Source organism: Camelus ferus, chromosome 3 (genome assembly GCF_009834535.1).
Source record: "Camelus ferus isolate YT-003-E chromosome 3, BCGSAC_Cfer_1.0, whole genome shotgun sequence".
In the NCBI taxonomy this organism is placed as follows: domain Eukaryota; kingdom Metazoa; phylum Chordata; class Mammalia; order Artiodactyla; family Camelidae; genus Camelus; species Camelus ferus.
Window position 1 is genome coordinate 64,820,908 of NC_045698.1, and position 21,299 is coordinate 64,842,206.

Genomic DNA, 21,299 nt, shown 5'->3' on the forward strand with positions numbered 1-21,299 from the left:
TCTTTGGACTCAATAATTCTTTGCTCAAACTAAATTTTTATCTTATCTTTTGATGTCTGTTTCTCAGGTGGAACAAGTAACAGTTTTATTATTGTTCCTCCAGCTCTAACACACAAGGAGATTAGACGAGTTACTTAACCTCCCTGAGCTTCAGTTTCCTCTTCTGCAAAATGAGGATGTGAATACATGGTTTCTGAGCTCAAAAGTCTTCCCACGAAGCTAAATTATCTGTCATGTGTGTGTGCACGCACATGCATGTTAAATACGCTGTATGCAGTGCACTGAATAGCCTTTGTATACACGCCGTGTGTACATACATGTGCTCCATCTACATGCAGGTCATTGGCAGGAAACTTGTTGTGTATGCTATGGGCAGTATAGCCCAAACGCCCTTTCAGGGCCACTGGATTTACTCCCTCAGTTACCGGGTTTTTTGGCTACTTACGGTGCACAGCTGAGTCCCTTTCCAGGCTGATAGAAGCTTCTTGCCAAGGGTTTTGCTCCCTTCACGAGGGCAGCCCTCCTTTAATTACGGCTCATTTAGGGATACAAAGGCCCAGCTTTGTGTGGGGAACCACTGTAAAGAGCCCTGACAGATGGCTGAGGTCTCTGTCGCGGTAACACTGAAGTTGGAATTCTTCCTCTGCTCAGTCCTGCCTCCCTCACCCCTGAGAAAAGTTATTCCCAAGATCACCACCCAGTAAGCGTCCAGCACATCAGTCTCCATTTCAGAGTCTGCTTCCCAGGAAAGCCCACCTGCAACAACATGCTTTTTTATACATGGTTTCATCCCCTTTTGCCTTGGCTGCCTTTTAAACAATGACATACCTGATGGTGTAGCATGAAACAAAACAAGGCTGGCTGAAGAATATGGAAGTGAGCATACGTTTGTGGTCTTCCTGAGGAGCGTCCGTATGAGGTTCATCCACCACATTCCCAGCCAGAGGTCTGTACGTGGTGCAGCGATGACTCTTGGGACAGCTCACATGTTCAGTAATTACTTTCTGTTATTTCAGTTTTTAATGTTTTAATCTTGAAGGAAAAGATAAAAAGTGATTGAATTTGGTCTCTGCAGTTGAGTGCTTTAGAGTTCAATAATTGAAATGTCTGGATTAATAAAAACATACTTCACATGATATTTACAAAGATTGGCAATTTTGCAGCCTTGGAGATTGAGGTCAAATTGAGGATTCTATTAAAATAAAAGTATAAGATCTATTCAAACTTGGTGAATGTATTTAAAGTTCATTATGAAAAAAAAAAAGCCAACCCTCTTTTCCATGGTTTCTATGGGCAATCAAATTGTTAAATTTGTACTGATACTCAGGATGTCAAGTTTGTATAAAAGGAAGGAGGCCTGACATTACTGGCTGATTGGTGTAATTATTATAATAGCCTTGGTAATATTCATTCACCTATTTAAAAATTCTCCTATTTTCCAAGGTGCTGTTCATTCTCACATTTTAAGCTTGTTTACTTTAGGGGCCTTGCTCTCATCATTGACACTTTTTATTCAGAGTCTACTGGATAGTGGATATACTAAATGGTCTTGGACTCTGATCCTGGTATGAGCTCTTAATTTGTGGCTTAATGCTCAGATTGTCTGTGTACATTTTTTCCTGTTTAATTTCAAACCTCTTTGTTACTCGTATTCACGTTCTCAGAAGAGTTACCTTGTACGTGCCCACTGTGTACCTCGGACAGAGGGAGCTGCGTCAGTACGACTGAAGGGATCCAGCTTGCTAAAGAGCTAGGAGCTACCTATCTGGAACTACACAGCCTTGATGACTTCTACATAGGAAAATACTTTGGAGGAGTGGTAAGTGGAAATTCCAGTTACATAAATTTAAGTCACTTGTCAGGTTGGCTCTTTAGCTATTTGCCAGAGCCTCAATTAGAACTTAATTTTTAAAAGCAGGATTAGTTTGAACTTTGAGAAATGAAAGCAAGTAGAAAAAGGGTTTTGTCAGAGTGAAATTCTACGTCTATTTCTTTCTCCAAGTGAAACATTTTCTGTTGTCTAATAGGATATTTTGGAATTTTCTATTTGATGGCACTTTACACAAACCTGTGATGTCAGTTTCATAACTGACTTTCAGTCACTTTTAGTGAAAAGATTTAGTAACCTTCATGCAGCTTGATGAGCCTGGCAGCCTGAACTGCAGGGCCTGAAGGTTCTCCTTCATTTCTGTCTACTACTTGAGAAGAATGATTTTTCTTCTCTATGTGTGCTTCAGCAAGATGTGCATACTTTTGATTTTGGTGTAGCTCAAAAATATTCAGAGGAACTACTCATCCCAGTGTTTCTTGTTGGGAAGATGGGGAGCCAAGGTTGGTCGCTGTGTTGCAGTGGCTTCCTGTGGGTCCTGCGGGTGTTGTGAAGCTCATCTTACCCAGAGCACCTACCCTATGGTGTTAGGACTGCACGGTCCTTGGAGAATACTGTGGAGTTGTATCATTTAAGTACTAACTGATTTTGGAACTGTGTTTCCAACCCTCTAAGAAGTGACTCCTTTCAACGGACAGATCTCCTAAGCACTGGTAAGAGGCTTAATCCAAAGGAAATCCTACATTAAGCAGGAGTGCTTTGGACTTCTCCATCAGTTCCCAGCTCCTCATCAAGTACTCTATCCATATAACATCCCAGAATATTCATTATGTAGATTCACTTCAAAATAGTGAGGTTTCCACAATGACCAGAGAAATTTCATTTGTTCTGGAATTACTCAACTCCAAATAAGAAGCAAGGGTGAAATAAGAACCCAATATAAATAATTCTGATTTCTATCAAACATAAATGGCTACTATTCACTCAGTAATATAAAGAAACATAAACTCACAATAATGATGTTATCAGTGACTGTGAGAACGTTTTGTCTTACTTATTTATAGTGATAAGCAGTGGGTAGAGAGGTAGAGAGGAGTGGAATCTGATTTTCTTTCAAGCTGACTATATTGTAGTGGCTTAAAGAGGTCTTAATTTGGTCTATGAATCTTACATTTCCCTGAAATTCCTAGGAAGTTAGGGGAGGAGAAAGATAGTTTGGTTTCATTTAGGGGAGAAGAGGGAGCTCCTGGAGGCCTTGGTTCTGCTGGTCCCCCTCTTCAGTTTCCTGAACTGGAATTCTCAAGGTCACGCTTCCCATTTTCTAACCCCTGCTTTCTCTTCTCTCTTTCTCTTCTTTTCTCTCATCATTTCTCTTTGTCCCTAACACCTAGTGTTGGAGGCCTGATGAGAATTGAAAATGTGGTCAAAGTCGGGAGAAAAACATGGTTTCTTTTCTCCTTAACCCAAGACTTAGTGAGAATATGAAAATAAGATTAGAATAATCTCTTCTTAGACTCTTGAATAGTGAAGTACAACTGAGATCTTGACCTTTGCCAGGATTTGGATGGAATGGTAACATCAGAGGGAAAGGAGCATTTTTCTGTCTTGTGTTTCAGAGTCAAGGAGGGAGAGATGTGCAATGTTACCCTCAGCCCTGGGCAAGGGTGGCATGTTCCCTGTAGCTTCAGAGAGCCTCACCTGGCTCTCCTCCAGTTGTACCCTCCCCACGGGCCTGGGTTGATGGAGCCACGGGGGTGTGCCCACAGCTAGTAGCTCCCTTCCTGATTGGCATCATCTGTGTGGTAGCCACTGGCCTAATTTATAGGCTACACTAATTTATATTTAAATGAATTACAAAATAATTCAGTTCCTCAGGTGCGCTATCCACATTTCAGGTACTCAGTAACTACTCGGAACTACTGGCTGCTGCTCTGATGATTAGCACATATGTTATAGGATATGTCCATCAACACAGAACAGAGAGGTCTATGGAGCAGTGCTGTGGCCACGCTCCAAAACCCAGGACCCTGAAATTCTCTGACCCAGGAGTTCACTGGCTGGGAGTCTGTTTCCCAGACCTGTGCAGGCCTCTTTCCTGGGTCCATCCTCCAGAAGGTGGACCACACTGCTGGTGTGTTCACCCCTAGGCCTGAGAGGTGGCCAAGGGGTGACTTCGTATGAGGACTGGGGGAGGGGGGAGTGGATGGCGCTTGGTTGTATAGGTGTGGATCTCCACCTGTAAGCACAGACCTCAGGTGAGGAGGTGAGGGGTGGAGCAGGGGTGAGGAGAGGAGGGGTGGTAGTGGGTCCCTGGAGTTAGGGGCCAGCTCTCCCTGTGCTGCACAGAACTCTGGAGTCTGAGAATTTAAATCTGAACCTGGTCTTCCAGGCTTTAATGATGACATACTTATCAAAGCAGGAGGATAGAGCACCTTTTATATAAGTTTATTGATTTACAACATTTAAATATTTAGGAGTATGGTACGTGGATCTCCATTTGTACTTTTGCCCCAGGCCTTATGATAGAAAGCAGACGCCTAGAGCTGTGTAAGCACAGGTGGTCAAGATTTGTAATTTATAAAATGAAGGATGTATTTCAAAGTAATTTATTCAGGAAAAAAAGTAGAGCACATGTGAACTTCCCTAGCTGATATGAATATTTGTGACAGAACCAGATCTGTTTTTGCCCTGAATTTTTCTAGTATTTACTGCTGTGGTTGCCCATGAGATGGTTATTGACAGTCACATGGTTGTACTGCTTGGCTTTCTTGATTATTCAAGAGAAAATGCAGTTTCTTCTTGAATGACAGTCTATTTCTGTTCAGACAAGGCACAATCTGTTCTACTTCATAGATTTTTTTTTTAGATAAAGCATTTGCTAAAGCATACATGTAGATGGTACTGACATTAAAAACACTTGGCTAGTGTGGTTGGGGGTGCAAGTAATCATGTCAGAAACATAATTTTGTTGAAGCTTTAATTAAAATTTGATTCATGTTTTAGTTGGAGTATTTTATGATTCAAGCCTTAAATCAGAAGACAAGTGAAAAAATGAAGAAAAGGAAAATGAGCAACTCGTTTCATGGAATTAGACCACCTCAGCTTGAACAACCAGGTGCATTTATTAGCCAATGTCTAGACATTTAGTTGGTATTTACTGTAGATTATTTCACAAGTCTTAGAGCAATTGTTCTCGAATTTGAGTGTGTTCAGGACTCACGTGGCCTTCTGATTCAGTTAATATGGGATGGAGCCTGAATCTGATTTTTAAATAAGCTTCCCGTATGATTCTGCAGTGGTGGTACTTGGACCACACTTTGAGGAGTATTGTCCTAACAACTTGAGCCTATAGATTGTTAAAAATAGTGTGTGTGGTAGAGAGCTGTTCTAGATTATAGTCCAGTGAGAAGTAACCAAATGTAATGCGTGAGCCTTGATTGGATGCTGGTTCAATGAAAACATCTAAAATTTGGGGAGGAGGTGAAGCTCAAGTGGTAGAGCGCATGCTTAGCACGCATGAGGTCCTGACCTCAATTCCCAGTACCTCCTCTAAGAATAAATAAATGAACCTAGTTACCTTCCCACCACCAAAAAATAAAATAAAATAAAATAAAAACATCTAAAAGATGTTCTTGGGACAGTTAGGTAAAATTTCAATATGGACTGGAAATTAGATGATGTCTTGGAATTTCTGTTGATTTTCTTATGTATAATGGTATTGTGGGTAATAGAAGAATGTCCTTATCCTCAGGAAGTAAATGTGAAAGTATTTAGAACTGAAGTATCTTGATGATTACAAATTATTTTTAAATGGTACAGCAGTGAGTGACAGACAGACACAGAGACACACGGAGAGAGTGAGAAAATCTATCTAAAGTGAAAAAGTAACAAAATGATAATAATTGTAGAATTTAAGGGCAGGATATATGTGTGCTCAATTTATCAGTCAACTTTTTTGAGTGTTTGAAAATGTTTATAATACAAGGGTAGAAGAAAATAAAGTTAAAAGTAAATAAAATTACATCACTCATTATCAGAATTTATTGCATAATTTTATGATAGCAATAATAGAATAGTACTCTGTCTAGATCAATTAACTATGGATATTGTTTTAAAAAGGTACTTGATAAATATTTGTTGAATGAATGAATGTACATAAACAACCAGGAAAATATAAGTTAGTATGGGAAGTCAATTCCAGGTTTTAAAAAAAATGCAGATAGATAGACCATAAAATTGGCTTTGAACTTTGTGGTGTGCAGAGTGAAAAGGGAGACGTGGTCGGTTATGTAGCAAACACTGGGGTCTGAAGTACTTTCTGGATGAGAAGATGAATGGGGAAGAGCTAAATAAGTAATGTAGACAGATCATTTCTTAGTTCTTATTAATCAAGAAGAGAAAGTACCAGTTCCTCAGAGAAAGCAAAGCATCTGATGTTACCTAGCACTAAAATGAATTTCTCCTGTGGGTCTTCACTGGGGGACTAGGTGAGATAGTGGGCAGGGCCCTCAGGAGCACCTTGTTAGCCGTGCAGTCTTGGAGTTCACTAGGCTGTCTCTCGTACCCTCCTGCTGGGAGAACCTGCGGGGTCACACTGAACATAACCCAGTCTGGATCCACACTGGGTATAACCCAGGGTCCACACTAAGCATAACCCAGGGTCCACACTGGGCATAACCCAGGGTCCACACTAAGCATAACCCAGGGTCCACGCTGTCATAACTCTGAGCCCTGACTTGAAAGGTTGCTGTTTTAACAATTTATCCCTCTACCTCTAGTTCTAGTCACAGGGGGAAAACAGCTTCAGATGTGAGGTTAAGTTCTTCAGAACTTATTTAGTAATTTCTTTGATTTGATATCAGTTGAAAGTGAAGAATGATGATTACCAACATACTGAAATTCTACACTTAGAGAAATATTTTGGGAGAAATAAATGCTATCTATTAATGAAAAATGCTATTTTTTTACTCTTTATGGCATTAATACCTTTTTCATTTGCACTATGAAAAGTAGACACAGTATTTCTTGTGTCTGTGTTATCCCTGGTTAATTAGTGTATATGTGTTTATTATTAGATTAAGCTATACAAAATTGCTGTATTATAGGTCAAAACTGGCCAGATTTTGGCAACTTCATGTGGGTCAACCTAATAATATTTTAAAATAGTGTTTTGTTTTGCTTAAAATGAACCTGAAATGATGGGATCTGTAGATCTAAAGAATAGTGTATTATTTTTATTTATTTTTTTGAAACAGAAAAAATGCCTGTCTTAAAGGCTGAAGCATCGCATTATAACTCTGATTTAAATAACTTGCTGTTCTGCTGCCAGTGTGTGGATGTGGTATTTTACAACCCAGATTTGAAGGAAGTGGTCGAGGCCCACAAAATTGTTCTCTGCGCAGTCAGCCATGTATTCATGCTGCTTTTCAATGTGAAGAGTCCTGCTGACATTCAGGATTCCAGTATCATCCGAACTACCCAGGATCTCTTCGCTATCAACAGAGATGCTGCGTTTCCAGGTGCTAGCCAGGAGTCTCCAGGCAACCCACCCTTACGAGTCATAGTTAAAGACGCCCTCTTCTGTTCTTGTTTATCGGACATTCTACGCTTCATTTATTCAGGTATCTTTTCAAATAGTTCTGGTGCATTTTTGTAAGCTTCTGAAATGAAGTATGCCTGTGGCCCTCAAGTGCAGTGCTTGGTTTTACATTGATCTTCTTCCTACCCTCTGAGGTGAAGATTATATGTGAAATAGTTTTTGCTTTATCAATAGGAATTGGTCCAAGCTCTCCTTACGAGTTTACTTGCCTTGGTTTTTAATCTACATGTAAAAGCAATAATCTCTTTTCCTATTGAGTGGGTGTGTTAGTATTTAATTTTAAAAAATTAACCGCAAATGTGAAAATAGAAGAATTTATTGTCCAGTTTAACTTTAAAATTCAAGTATACATATGAAAATAAGTATCTCTAGCTACTTATTTTTTTGTTTGACTCAGATTTGGAGGGACTTGAGGAGCAAAGTTAACATGGTCATTACACTCAGTTTAGCAGCTAGAAACTGTGTCTAAAATTAGTTCAGGCTGAGGTCTGATCAATTTTGGCTGTGAATATTTTGGACTTCTTTCTTTTACTTACTGTGCCCTTATCTTTGTAAGGTTTGGGTGGTCTTCAGGTGAAATGATTGATGTTAAAGATAAGATTTTACTTTCCTCATTTGGGTTGTGTTTAGTTTTATAAATTAAAATAAAAATTAATGATTGTGAAAAATACATTTGCAGCATGCAGATTTAAGTGGATTATGTATATATATATATATATATATATTTGAGTAGAATGTGATAGTAGCTCTTAAATCCATTGTTAAGTGAATATTGGCTTTGAAAAGGCATAGATAACCACTCCTGCAGAGCACACCAGCACAGTGCCTTCAACATGGTGGGTTCTCTGCAAGTGTTGGTTGAATTAATGAGTAGACTCTAGTAGCTGTGAATCATCTTACGAATAAATCAGATAAGTTAAAGACTTCATTTAGTATTACAGATTTTTATGTTTAAACTTAGAATCTCAGTTCAGAATTTAAAACTAGTTTTGAAAAACCAAAATGTTTACATGTTAAAAGGAAAAAAGCATCTTTAATGATATGTCAGAGAACCATGAAGGAAGTGTTCAGTTTTCGTTTCAATGAGTTTGCTGTTGAAATTATGAATTATTCAGGTTTCCCACAATATCCATTAAATACTTTCAGAGGTACAGGAACACTTTGAGGTCAGCTCTTTCCTCTTTAATATGGTAGCTCTAGATGTCTCTCCAGTGACAGAACCTGCTTGTCTTTCTCCTAAGGAGTAATTTTTTTAAATTGTAAAATTAATACAAACAGATGAAAAAAAGGGGAAAAGCAAAGAAAAAGTTCTCTTCGTTCCTCAGTCCCCTTTCCTAGAGTCATTACCTACTATAAGTTTTTCATGTGTCCATTCTAATGCTTTTTGAAAGAAATTAATATATTGGGAAACTTGCATTAATGAAGAGGTCATCTTTGAGAGTGCTGGTTTCTGGGAACCATGGGTAGTTTCCATGGCTAGAGCACAGAGTGGGAGGTGATGGCTGGAAGGAGATGAGGCTGGCAGGGTTCCTGCTGTTCTTAGAAGCTGTTCTGGAATTTTATGCATGATCAGATTGGGCTTTAGAGAGATCATCTCTGATGATGGTGGGAAGATGCAAGAGAACAGGCAAGACAGAGTCCAGTCAGGCGTCCCTGTTATTCTGGAGATCAACCTCAGGAAGGCCAGCATTCTGACAGCAGGTCAGGTTGGTGTTGCAGCTTGTCCATCACCTGGACCAGTGCTTTTCAAACCTTAAATAAACTGCATGCAAGTCAGTTGGGAATCTTGTTCATGTGCAGATTCTGCATCAGCACGCCCGAAGTGGGGCATGAGATTCTGTATTTCCGACAGTCTCCAGGCGATGCTGATACTGTGGACCACAAGTAGCTGCAACATCTGTCCTTGGAAGAACTAGGACCAGCCACAGCCAGGGGATTAGGGCCTGGAATTCAGCCCAGAGGCCCAGGAGAGGAACCTGGTTATCAGTCTAAGGGCACAAGGTCAAAATGGAGTTAGCTGCAAAGCTGAGTGATGCTGGGCTGCCTGAAGCTAGGGCTGTCAGTGCCCTGCTGCAGCCCCTGCCTGAAGGTGGGGAAAGCGGATGCTTAGTGGTTGGGTGGAAGCTAAGTGAGCCTTAGTTTAGAGGGCAGAGGGCCAGGATAGCAGGGAGACCTTGCTGAGCCACAAGCCCTTGACCAGTTCAGAGCATGGGCTTCTTAGTCTGACGCTGAGCTGTTACATTTCTGCTCTGAACTCTCCTTGTATGTGACCCAGTCAAGAAGTGGTGGCAGTTGTGAGCAGGGCCACAGACCAATGACCTGGGGCTATAGGGAGACCCAGATGCAGGTTGAGGAAAAGGGAAAAGAATGCTTCAGCAGGTGCCTATTAATTATTCTTTAATTATTTACAGGGTATAACCTCAGACTCAAGCAAAAGCGATTGTTCGTTGTGCTTAAAAAGATAGTAAAGCTGTATTTTCACAGTAAAGACAATTCTGAAAAATGCAAAAAATTTAAGAGAAGAAAAAATCAACCAGATCCTCACTCTCAAGTGTCTCCACATTTACTGATGTTTTGTTTTAGCCTTTAGTCTTTGTGAATAGGTTACATTTTTAAAATAATGTTAATTTTTTATCAAAGCAAACAAAAATTTTAAACCTAGAGAGTTCAGTAAAGAGGCCAGGCTTGTGTGTTTTGTTTGCTTTTTTCTTGTTGTTGTTGAACATTTAACAACTTTTGAACAGAATACAGTTTTTAAGATCCAACAATGCTCTGGTTTCCTCACAGAAGCCCAGGCCTACCCCTGGGTGACGTAGGAAACGGCGGAAGACAGGAGCCATTTGTACTCCTGTCGGTTGGGCTGGGATGCAGAGGCAGGACTCCGTGACAGGGCACACTCAGAAATATTTGCCCTGAGCAAACATGAGCTGAAAAATCATGTTAATCCTATCTTCTGCTTTAAAAAAAAACCAAAACAAAAAGAACAAATTACAAAGAATGTCTTAATTCTTTTTAAATAACATGGTTTTCTTTTAACCTTTATAAATTTGAAATTTTGTACATGTTGAGTCACCATGGACATTTGGGTCCCATATTTAGGCAAGGCCTGTTGAATAGTCTGGTTAACATTTTACACCCATCCAGAAGGCTTCTGTTTATTTTCCTATTCAAATTTCTGAGCAAACAGACACAGCTTACGTGTGTCTATTTTGCACACGTTAGTTTCCTGTTGGATAACAGCTAGCCTTGCATAATGTGTGAATACTCAGTGACTAACACTGAAGAAGGAGTAATCGGAGAAGTAAGACCAGCAGGTTCCTGATCTTGAGGAGTAATCCTTAAATGGTGTACAGTTGTAACATTCTTAAAATACTCCATACAGTCTTTATGCTGGCACATTCCTGAGTCATACCATCTCAGATGGTTAGGAATTGAAATCTTTGTAAGAGCCTCAAGAATTCAGCTTTGAGCTCTTCCTGCTGCAGATAGCCCTTAGAATTTCACATCACTGATTGAAATGTTGCCAGAGTAAATAAATACGTGAAAATGAGCTTCCGTCTTCAGTTTGCATAGTATTCTCCAGCTCGAGTTAGTCTGTGGCATGCTCTTTTCTGCACTGTTTAAAAAGACAGCTGAGTATGCACGAGCAGACCATGCTATAAGAGTCTAAGTAAATAAGTGCTCTGAGAAGTTAACTAAAGAAAATCCCAGTCAGTTATGCAAGACAGGTAAGTTCTATAGATCTGCTGTACATACAGCATCATGCCTGTTGTTCACAGTACTGTATTGTGCACCTAAAATTTTGTTAAGAGGATAGATCGCATGTTAAATTTTTTACCACAAAAGAAGAAAAGAAAATTCCAGTCTAAGGATTATTGCTTTACTAGGACCTAAAAGTGTCAAAGATGATTTGATGAGCATTTCTAATTATGAAAACAGCCCAATCATTAGCGTGCCCTTATGAACTAGTCTCACTTTGATTTTCAGTTATTGGATCTTTTCTGTGTCCGTTCTCTAATAGATTGGTGGCCTGTAGGGATTTACCTGCTACTAATCCCATGTATTTAGATTTGATGCTTGCATGCTTTCAGATAATCCTCTGAATGGAGATACTGTGTATATGTTCTTTGTTAATATAATTTTACTGAGAAACAATGTCTGTGCTCTCCTTTAGCCTACATGAGTGTAGACAGTCAGAAATACCTACATCTACAGTTTGCTATATCCCACTGACCCTGGGTTTGAATAGTGGATGAAATGTCTAAACGAAGAATGGCGGTTGCAGCATTCAGTGCACACAAGAATCAGCTGGGAGGCTTTTAAAATTAGTGTCTAGGCCCCAGCCCCAGAAATTCTAGTTTTACTGGTCTGGGGATCAGACCTTTTCTGATGGTATTTTATAAAAGATCTCCAGGTAAATGTAATGCACAGCTAGAGGTGAGAGCTGCTGGCCTAGAGTGAATTTTCTTGATCTGAGTTCCCTTGGCTTCCAAGAGGTTCTTCTACTCCTGATATTTTTGTACAGACCTTAATGTCTGTGTGTGCGTGGCAGATTTTCTGGAGCAGTGATCCGAAGAATTTATCAGACTGTGAAAAGAGTACGTGACTTAAAGTTAAAAATCATTAGTTGAGGAAGAGGAAAACAAAAAGCACAGACGTGTTCTAGACTGCACCCCTTGGGGAATTTAGGGAGGAAGGAGAGCTGACAGTGAAGTCAGTAAAGAACAATTAAGGTGGGGGGAGCAGTGGTGTGCGGGGGCCCGCTGGCACCCACGTGTGATAGCCGATGGTATTTATCTCTTCCCAGGTCTGTGTTCTGTGTTGTCGTATTGGTAGCTTGAATTTAGCCATGATGGGAGTATTTACCCTACAGAATAGCAAATGCCTCACGTCAGGGCTCTCCTTCCCCCTCCTTCTCCCCATGCACCCTGGTAAACACAAAGGGCAGGTAAGGTGAAGCTTCAAGATAGGCAGGAGTGCCAAGCATTGCAGGGCTCAGCTGTCAGGAGGCCTGAGAGCAACTGGACCTTCTGACTCTTCAGATGAGCTTGGATCTCATTGGTATAGGCTGGCTGCAATTGCCTGATCTCATTGGTTCAGTAAAGGTTTATTATATGCCCTCCCTACTCCCAATATCCATGAAGGTATCTGGCAAAGTTCTGGGTACCTGAAGGGAAGCATCAGAAGAGAGAGACTGAGAGCAGGTAGAACAAGATCTCAAGGTACCCAGAGAGGTGAAGTGATTTGGGTGAATTCACAGCAGGAATTAGTGGCAGAGAGAGAACTAGAACCTGAGTATCCCAGCTGTGCCCACCCACTCTACACCTTTTTGAGTAATATTTTTAGGAGGTAGGACTTCCTATAAGACATGGGATGGATGGGGGCAATCTCCCAAAATACACTTTTGGAAACTGATCAGCATTGATACTGAGATATATTTGATGGGGAAAGGCCTCTAGGGAGCAGGGAGGCTGGATAGGAGGCTGCTGTCAGGAGTGTTTGGGAAAAGGGGAACTTCTGCTGACCCTGGAACAGAAGTTTTGTAAGACACAGAGGAAAGGGGGGCTGACAGAATTGAAGTGAGCCTAGAAAGCTTGAAAGTGGTTTGGGGTCAAAACACAAGAGGTGGGACCAGATGGGGTGATTTTGTTCCAATACCATGGTTGTGTAGTTCATCAGAAAATTATTTAGCTCCCTTCTTCAGGTGGGTTCTGTAGAGTTGGCTATGGAACATCCTCATCTGACCCCGACAGTGCATGAGACCTTCTGAATGCATTCTCTTCCTCTGCCTGGTGTAGTCACTGCTCTCCATGATGAGTACAATTTAATCCAACCTTAGAAAAGACCACATCTGCCCCTTACTCAGGGCGAGTAAAGAGTTTGGGTGTTGGAACACTTGTGATGGTAAACTCCAATCCTAGCCATTGCTGTTACCGCTAGCTGACTACCTGCTGTAAAGAGGTGGCAGCTGTTCAGGAAGACTCTAGGTTTTGAGAAATAATTTAGATGAGGACAAACTTTTTTTAAAACCTGAGAACTGTTTAAATGTTTTAATGTAATTACATGGACATATGTTTGGTAAATAAAAATTAAAAGAAAATACTAAAAAAGAGGGAACGTTGATACCTAGTAAGAGATTTATTTTTGTTACTTCCTGCTTTAACAGAAAAATCCAATATATGTTACTTTGTTTACAGGTGCCTTCCAGTGGGAAGAATTGGAAGAAGATGTCAGGAAGAAGGTGAAAGATTCTGGGGATGTTTCAAATGTAATTGAGAAAGTTAAATGCATTTTAAAAACACCAGGAAAGGTAAATTAGTTTATTATAAGTTATTTCACTTTGACTTTCTCTGAGTTATAACTGATATACTATAATATACCGTGATGAATATAATACTGAGTCATAAGTCAGTAATATCATATGTTCTCCTTAAGTATATTTTTGCCATTTAAATATTTTAAACATAAGCCACATGTTATTTCTCGCTATCTCTGATTTTAATTCATGTAAGAATGAAAGTATATGTGAGTCATGTCTTTAAAATGTTGGTTTGTGAATTCCATCCTCTGAGACATTCCCTTGGGGCTCTGGGAATGTGCAGTCTGTGTCAAGAATGAAGGGCTGTTGATCTGTCCAGTTACAGTTAAGGTTGTTGGATGGATGCTTTCTCACTGCTCACAGTGTCAGTCCAAACAGTTTTCAGGAGTAAAGCAGTTTCTGTGTGTGCCTTTTTCAAGAGTTCTGAGACATCTATGTAGCCAGATGGACAGTTAAGAACTTGTTTCTCATCTGCTATAGGTTCAAAATTATACATTAGTTTCAAACACCATAAAAATACAGACTTTGTATATGGTCATAAACTTGTGCACCTTAAAACTCTAGTAACTTAGATTGTGCAGAGTCTGTAAGGGCCTTGAAAGTAAATTTGTTAACTTTTAAGATGACTACATTATACAATTTAGCCAGTGTATTCTTATTTCAGGTTCTGTGATAAACAAATTGGCTACAGTAGATAAAAAGGTAAGTTGTGAGCAATACTTAGCAAAGTATAGGTTTAGGTTAAGTTTTTAAAAATGATTATTTCTTTAATTTTTAATATAGTTGACTGTCAATTCTACAACCTAAGTTATTGACAATTAAAGTTAATATTTTAAAATTGTACTAACTTTTATAAAGGTTCCTGACTATTCTTTAATTGAGAAAATGATCTCTCTTTTTTTTTAAACAAAAGTAACAGAATTAAGGGGTAAGACCTTTCTTTTCTTGTTTTAATAACACATTGAAGCAGGTATACGGAAGATGTCCAGTTGTACAGGTGTATGGCAGGGTGGTAGCTGTTTTACAATCTAGTTCAGCTAAATAATTCTTTTGTAGAAATGTACACATAAACTTGCATTCTGTTTTTCAAAAGTTCTCTAGATTAACTTGCTCATAGACCAGTGAAAATGTATATTTGTAATCTCTCCAAACTTCTGCCCTCCCATTTTTTTCTAATTCAAGGCATAGGTGACAAGGAAATCTGTTAATACGGATTCATAATTTACATATATATATATATATATATATATATATATATATTCATACATAAAATATGTCTATATAGTATTTCTGAGGTACAGATTCATAACCTTTTTATGAATGGTTAAGACAGAAATGTTGTCTTTTGTTCTAAACCTGCAAGTTTCCTTGGGTCTGATTCTGAACACAGTCATTCCTTTGAGTACCAAGAATAAAACAAATTCTTCTTGCAGGAGGGAAAGCTGGGGACTATATGATTCCATGAAATTAAAGTAAATTCCTTCCTTTGCATAGGAAGACAGGAGAGTTCTGTGCTTTCTTCCTGTGCTTTCCTAGGGTAAGATTCTCTCTCCTTCATTGAGGACAACACAGAGAGATAACAATGAATTGGGAATCAGGAAATGTACATTTAAATTGTGAGTCTGCCAAGAATTGCCTGTGGCTTTGACGAAGTTTTCTCAGGGCTTTCTGTAAAATGAGGAATATACCGGATGATTTGTAAAGTCCTGCCAGCTCTCAGGTTCCGGTGATGCTTTTTGACTGTTTTGTGGCATTCCTCTCCAAGAGTTCCTTCGATGTGTATTAATATAATCCTATACTGTATATAGGATTTGAGAGTATAACTTGTAGGAGCAGGTTTTGCATGATCCTGTTTAGGTTGTCTGTTTTGCTCATGGATGTCATCCTGGAGCATATGTTCTTCTTCTTTGGGAAGGAGAGATAATATTTTTTTTTCTTTCTCACCAAACATTTTGAGTTCCCACCATAGAGATTAATCCAGACTGGAAAGTTGGTGCCATTTATTCTTATTGCTAAAGTTGTACACTTAATTATTTCTTAGGAATAAAGCTTTCTGAATTCCCTCCCTAGCCAAGCAGAGGGTCAGAGCTCTGACCTGGGCTGAGGTTCTGAGATTCAGCAGGGGAAATGGGTGAAGGGAAAAGGGGCTGGCCCTCGGTTTCTGGAACTGGCACAAAGGAATGTCTGAAGGATCAGAGAAAGGATAAGCAAAGCACTAACTCCTGAGTGGGGAGCAGAGGAAGGCTGGAGACCCCCAGGTCAGACAGAGGCACTGTCACTGGAGGCCGCCAGCTAGCAGTTGTGAGAGGACAGATAGATGTAGTCATGGGAAGGGTTCTCCGGGGCTCCAGATCAGGGATCCAGACAACCTTTGATAGATTCCTGCAGCCCCAGCTATGAACAGGAAAGATATTTAGGATTATAAGGTTGTAGATTAAGATGGAGATGAATTAGTTCATTACTCTCAGGTATTTTAATGTTGATCTAGTAAAGCAATAGGACATTGTGTGGTAGGGGAAAATATGTACTTTTTCTTAATTATAAAATAAATTTTTGTGTATATAGTTTCTTAATTAGTGAACAAACAAGCAGGTTGTATATGCAAACATATTTTACTAGGTGTTCATATGAGGTTGGGCTACGGTTGTCTGTTTCCCAGGTAACAAAGGCCCCCTGGAATTCAGGACCCCACAGCTTCTCAGATGTAGAGCTGAGTTTTCACTTAACCAGTTCCTTCACTGCTGTGAGTCCTGGGTAGCACAGTGTTGCTCACTGAGAGGTCGCAGATGTAGTTCTTGAGGGTAAGTTTCCATGACAGCTGTGATCAGAGATGCCGTAGAGTAGGTAATCATTATTTCTTTAGACATTAGCACAGTTTTCCAAGTTTTCTAGCCAAATTATCAAAGCATATTGTATAACACTTCCCCTTGTATTTTGTTTTTCCTTATAGTTTAATTGCCTAAGGAACTGCAAAACCTATCAAGCCAGAAAACCTCTGTGGTTCTATAACACTTCTCTCAAGTTTTTCCTTAATAAACCAATGCTTGCTGATGTTGTCTTCGAAATACAAGGTATGGTTCGATTTTTACACAGTTCATCATTCACTTTTTTTTCAAATTCTTTCTAAAAAAATTTTTTTATTTAATGGAGTTACTGTGGATTGAACCTAGGACATACCACTGAGCTATACTCACCCCCTTCATCATTCACTTTTATTTCTTATTTTCTTACCTAACTTTCTATTTCAGCTTTGAATATTTTGGGTGAAGGAATGACTATTCTTTATTGTAGGATGTAGATTAACACTGCTTGAGTTTCTACAAAAATTTTCTAGGGAAGTAAAATATTTTATTAAAATAAGCAAAGAAATGTATATTTTCCTTAGTTTTTTTTTCCCCTTACCCAGTACTTAATTAGCTTTTAGGAACTAGCAAGGGGTGTGGTGATCTGTAATATCACCCCATTGTATATTTTCATGTATTTCTTTAAGATCCTAGTTTTTAAATCAAATGAAATCAGCCCCCTATTACCTTTAGTTTATTTTTGCAGCTCTCTTCCTTTCTAACTGAGCACAAGGAACTACTCTGGTTGAGGTTCATGCCTGGCTCACATCAGGCCTCCATGGATATTGCTACATTTACTCCTCACAGCACTCTGAGAATTATCACCAGAGCAACTGAGAGCTGCTTTTTATCTCTGTGGGAAAGTAGTGCTACCTAATTTTAATAAACATGAGCTGTTTTCATGCCCATTATTGATTATTTGCTTGGATAATTTTGTCACTTTAATAGATTGAAAGCATAATCTTAAAAATGAATTGTTAGATATCTTCAATTGTGCAGGAAGGCTAGAAGGAGCTGTTTCAGATGAATTAAGTGGAGTTTCAGGTGGGCTGTGACTGAAAGGAAGATAATAATTTAATTTTATGGTGGAAATGTATGGTAGTTAACAGTCATGTACTTTTTAAAAAATTTCCCCAGAAGGATTTGTTTTACTTTTAACTTTGATCACTTGCCAAGATAAACAGTGAATTGGAAATTTTCCAGGATGCCTTTGGATAGGCTACTGTCAGTAGCTGCATTGTGAGTGTGGGCCACTGAGAATAGGATAGTGAGTGACCTTGAAATTATGTAAAAAATGACTTGGAAAAAGAAAGCTAACAAGAGACCAAATTTGCTTATAATTTGCATGGAAAGCACCAACACCAACTGTTATGTTAACATAACCTACTGAAAAGTTCTTCAAAGGGAATATGTAACATGTGAAAATATGTTATATTAAGGGAAAAAAAACATGCAGTGGTGTGGAGACTCCTACCTCACAGTCTCTTGCTTTTCTTCCACGATTCCACCTACTGACCCTTTGCAGGTGCCTGCTCACAGTCCCCACCTTTACAGAGGCTGGATGTACAAGGGCTCTTTGTATGCCTGTGCTGATGCCACAGATCTAGCTTTGGCTTTGCATTCCAACCAGTGCAGTGTCCTTGGTCAAGTCCAGAAGATTTCTGGCCTTGAGTCTTCTCATTTGCAAAGTGAAGAAAGTGAATCGTGTAGATTCTAAAAGGTCCTTTTTCGTCTTAAGCTTGATGAGATGGTAGCGAAAGACCTGGCTGGGATCTTGTTGGGATACGTATTTACTGTGTAATAGATTTGGCTGTGTCATGTTACATCCTGATCCTTTGTTTCCTCACCTATAAAAGGGCAATACTTGTTTCTACCTGGGAGAGTGGTCATGGCGATGGAGATGCTGCATATGAAGGTGTATATAGAGGCCTGATGGGCAGATTCCCTTCCCCTCCCCTCCCCCTACAATGGCAGCCAACACTGGTGGATCACTGCACCTTTTCCTGCTGAACCCAGAGCCGCAGCAAATTCTCTTTTTAAAATGTTCCAGGCATCACCAACAGCTGGCTGGAGTTGCCATGGGATATAAAACCTATTTACTACCCTTGAAATGAATAGTCATCAAATATACACTTATGCAGATACATATATATATACATATATATTTTTTTTACTACCACCACCAATTTGTTGTTTGGGTTTGTATCTTTTTCCATTAAGTAATCTAAAAAAAACAATAGCAGTTCTAAAACTAGTCTTGGTAAACTTTTGGATCTGATATAAAAAGATATGTTTCCTTTTGACATTTGAATCTATGCCTTGTGAAAAACACTTTTACAGAATTACATTCTGTCCTGTTCACTTAGATAGTACATATTCTAGATCTCTCTCGAGCTAGGCAAGTTTCCTGTTTTCAGAATAAAACAAGATAATTCTAAGAATTTCATTTTTTAAACTTGGTGAGTAATGTGAAGAAGGTATGACAAATTTTATTTTAGTATATAACAAAAATAAAGACCTTTGATAATCAATGCAAAGTTACTAGAAAACTTGGGCTTTTGAATTTTGTTTCACTCTTAAAACACTTTTCCTTAAAAAAAATTCTTTAAAAACTGTAACAGCAATTAAATACTACAAAGGAACGTTACTGTAGGCCTTAACATTTCCAAAGGAAATGTTTATCTTTTAACTAGAAAGTTGCTCTTTTCCCCCCAGTAAATCCTCTGTTCTTTCCTATTGCTATTGAGTTCGTAATCACATTATTTCCATTCAGCATGTTTTATACACTGCTTATACATTTATACAATTTATATACAGTGTTTTAAAATGTAATTATGCTGAGGTATTTTTATTACAGTCTCACAGTAGAACAATTTATAACACCAAAATAGTAGTTTGAAAAGGTAAGAAACAGAAATTGTTGTTTTTTTGACTGGAAGTATAATCGTTTTTCAGACTAAATTCCAAGCTTGAAATGGGCTTTGAAAATGCTTCATGGTACTGAGCATTTTGCTGCTGGTTTTGTAACTCTTCTAACACATTATCAATGGAAAATTTCTGTTAAAATTTCAAGGCTACCTATAAATTTCTTCCCCATCTACTACTATCTACTAGATATTTTTGGCCAATTTTAACCCAAATGATACATTATCTGGTTTGTTTTAGCAATACTTTTTATTTCCTTTTTCTTTTTCTCATTGTTCCCTGTATGAGATTTTAAAACCTTAAAATTACAGGTCAAAATGCAACCTGTTTAAATTCTTTGTTAATTGCTGTATACAGATATATCCAGCATGCTTTGGTTATGGAAACTGGTTGTCTCTCAGCGATGGACACTGTAACACTGAGGATAGGCCACCTAAAGGCAGAGGGAAAGCTGCCTGCTAGGAGGTGTGCAGCTTCTCCCTGCTCCTGTAGGAGGTGCGCCTGTGCGGATGACAGTGCCAAGCAGTGAGCTCAGAACTGGCACTGTCGGATGTTGCTTATGCATCCTGAGGGACTTACTGGTTTTGGAGAAAGTCACTGGGCTTACACAGAACTTTTTTCTTCTTTTCTGAGCCAGAAGATGTTTTGATTGGATTTAAAGAGGGTGAAGAACCCAATAATTGTAAATATTTTAGAGGACATATGCACCTGAGAAGTACAAGATTTTAGGGATGCACACTTGGGCAGAGCAGAGTGGTCTGGCTCATAGAGTTACTTTCTGAAAGGAGGCAGTTTTGTCACTCATACTGGCTGTGATGTCTTCTTCCAAACTAAAAGCTTGGCTGCTCCAAAGCAGGGTAGCTCCATCTTTGTCATCTTTGTACCTTCAGTACCAAACATGGTGACTGGCAAGTGGTAGATGCTTGATGATGGTGTTGATCTAATCTAGACTGAACTGAAGGTGGCTGTGGCTTCATGGTTTCCTAAGGGGGTGGGTGTGGAGAGAACTGTTTCTCTGCCCTGAGTCCCAGGCCCACGTGTGTCCCATCTGGCACTGCCTTGGTGGGTGGCGCAGTAGCTGGAGAGCTTAGCAAGTTTTCACTAAAGAGTCAGTTTAGTTGAATGAGTTTCAGTGAGGGGTATAGACTGAGGGATCTTTAAAATTTAAAGCAGCTCTGGCTCTCCCAAGAAGCAGGCATTGTTCATTTAGGAAAGAGGCTCCCTGAGGCAGTAGTATGATGGGGAGAAAGCAGGGGACTAGGTTATCCCCTTCCAAATTTCCCATAAAGTCTGAAATGTTCCTCTTGGCCCCATAAGAGATTCCCTTGCCATTTCTGCTGTAATCTATGAACTGCTTAGCCTAAGGATGATTTACTTCCTGCATTTTCCTGTTTCTAATAAAGGAAAGTGCTTTTGGCTAAGAAGAGTAATGGCTGTGTTTTCTTGAGAGGCACGTGGACAGGGGTGGATGGTGGTATTTCAAGCCAATTGGAAAGAATAGATGTTTCATTATAAAAACATGAAGCAGAATATTTCATTTCAGTGTTTCTGTATTCAGGAAATAAGAAACTAAGGAAAAAATAGTTTCCTGACTTGTAAAGTGTTGGTTTTACAGTCAACTTTTGAACTCTCAGTTTTTCAGTTTATTTAAAAGCTAAAAAGTCTGAATTAATGCTGTTTATCACCTGAAAATTTGGTTTCTGAATATCAGCTTGGCTGTACCTAATGCAATACCATTCTAATTAGGAGAGAAATTGCTAGAACAGTAACTCTGCAAGTTTATCT

The 21,299-nt window shown here is 39.2% G+C and overlaps 1 protein-coding gene across 1 annotated transcript in view; it reads left to right on the forward strand.

Annotated features, from left to right (window-relative positions):
- RHOBTB3 (Rho related BTB domain containing 3) overlaps positions 1-21,299 on the forward strand; it is a 46,007-nt gene that overhangs the window by 11,460 nt on the left and 13,248 nt on the right. The window contains exons 4-8 of the mRNA XM_032476269.1: positions 1,665-1,819; positions 4,832-4,943; positions 7,084-7,449; positions 13,625-13,737; positions 16,697-16,817. Of these exons, the coding sequence (XP_032332160.1) occupies positions 1,665-1,819; positions 4,832-4,943; positions 7,084-7,449; positions 13,625-13,737; positions 16,697-16,817 (867 nt within the window). The remainder of the gene's footprint in view (positions 1-1,664; positions 1,820-4,831; positions 4,944-7,083; positions 7,450-13,624; positions 13,738-16,696; positions 16,818-21,299) is intronic.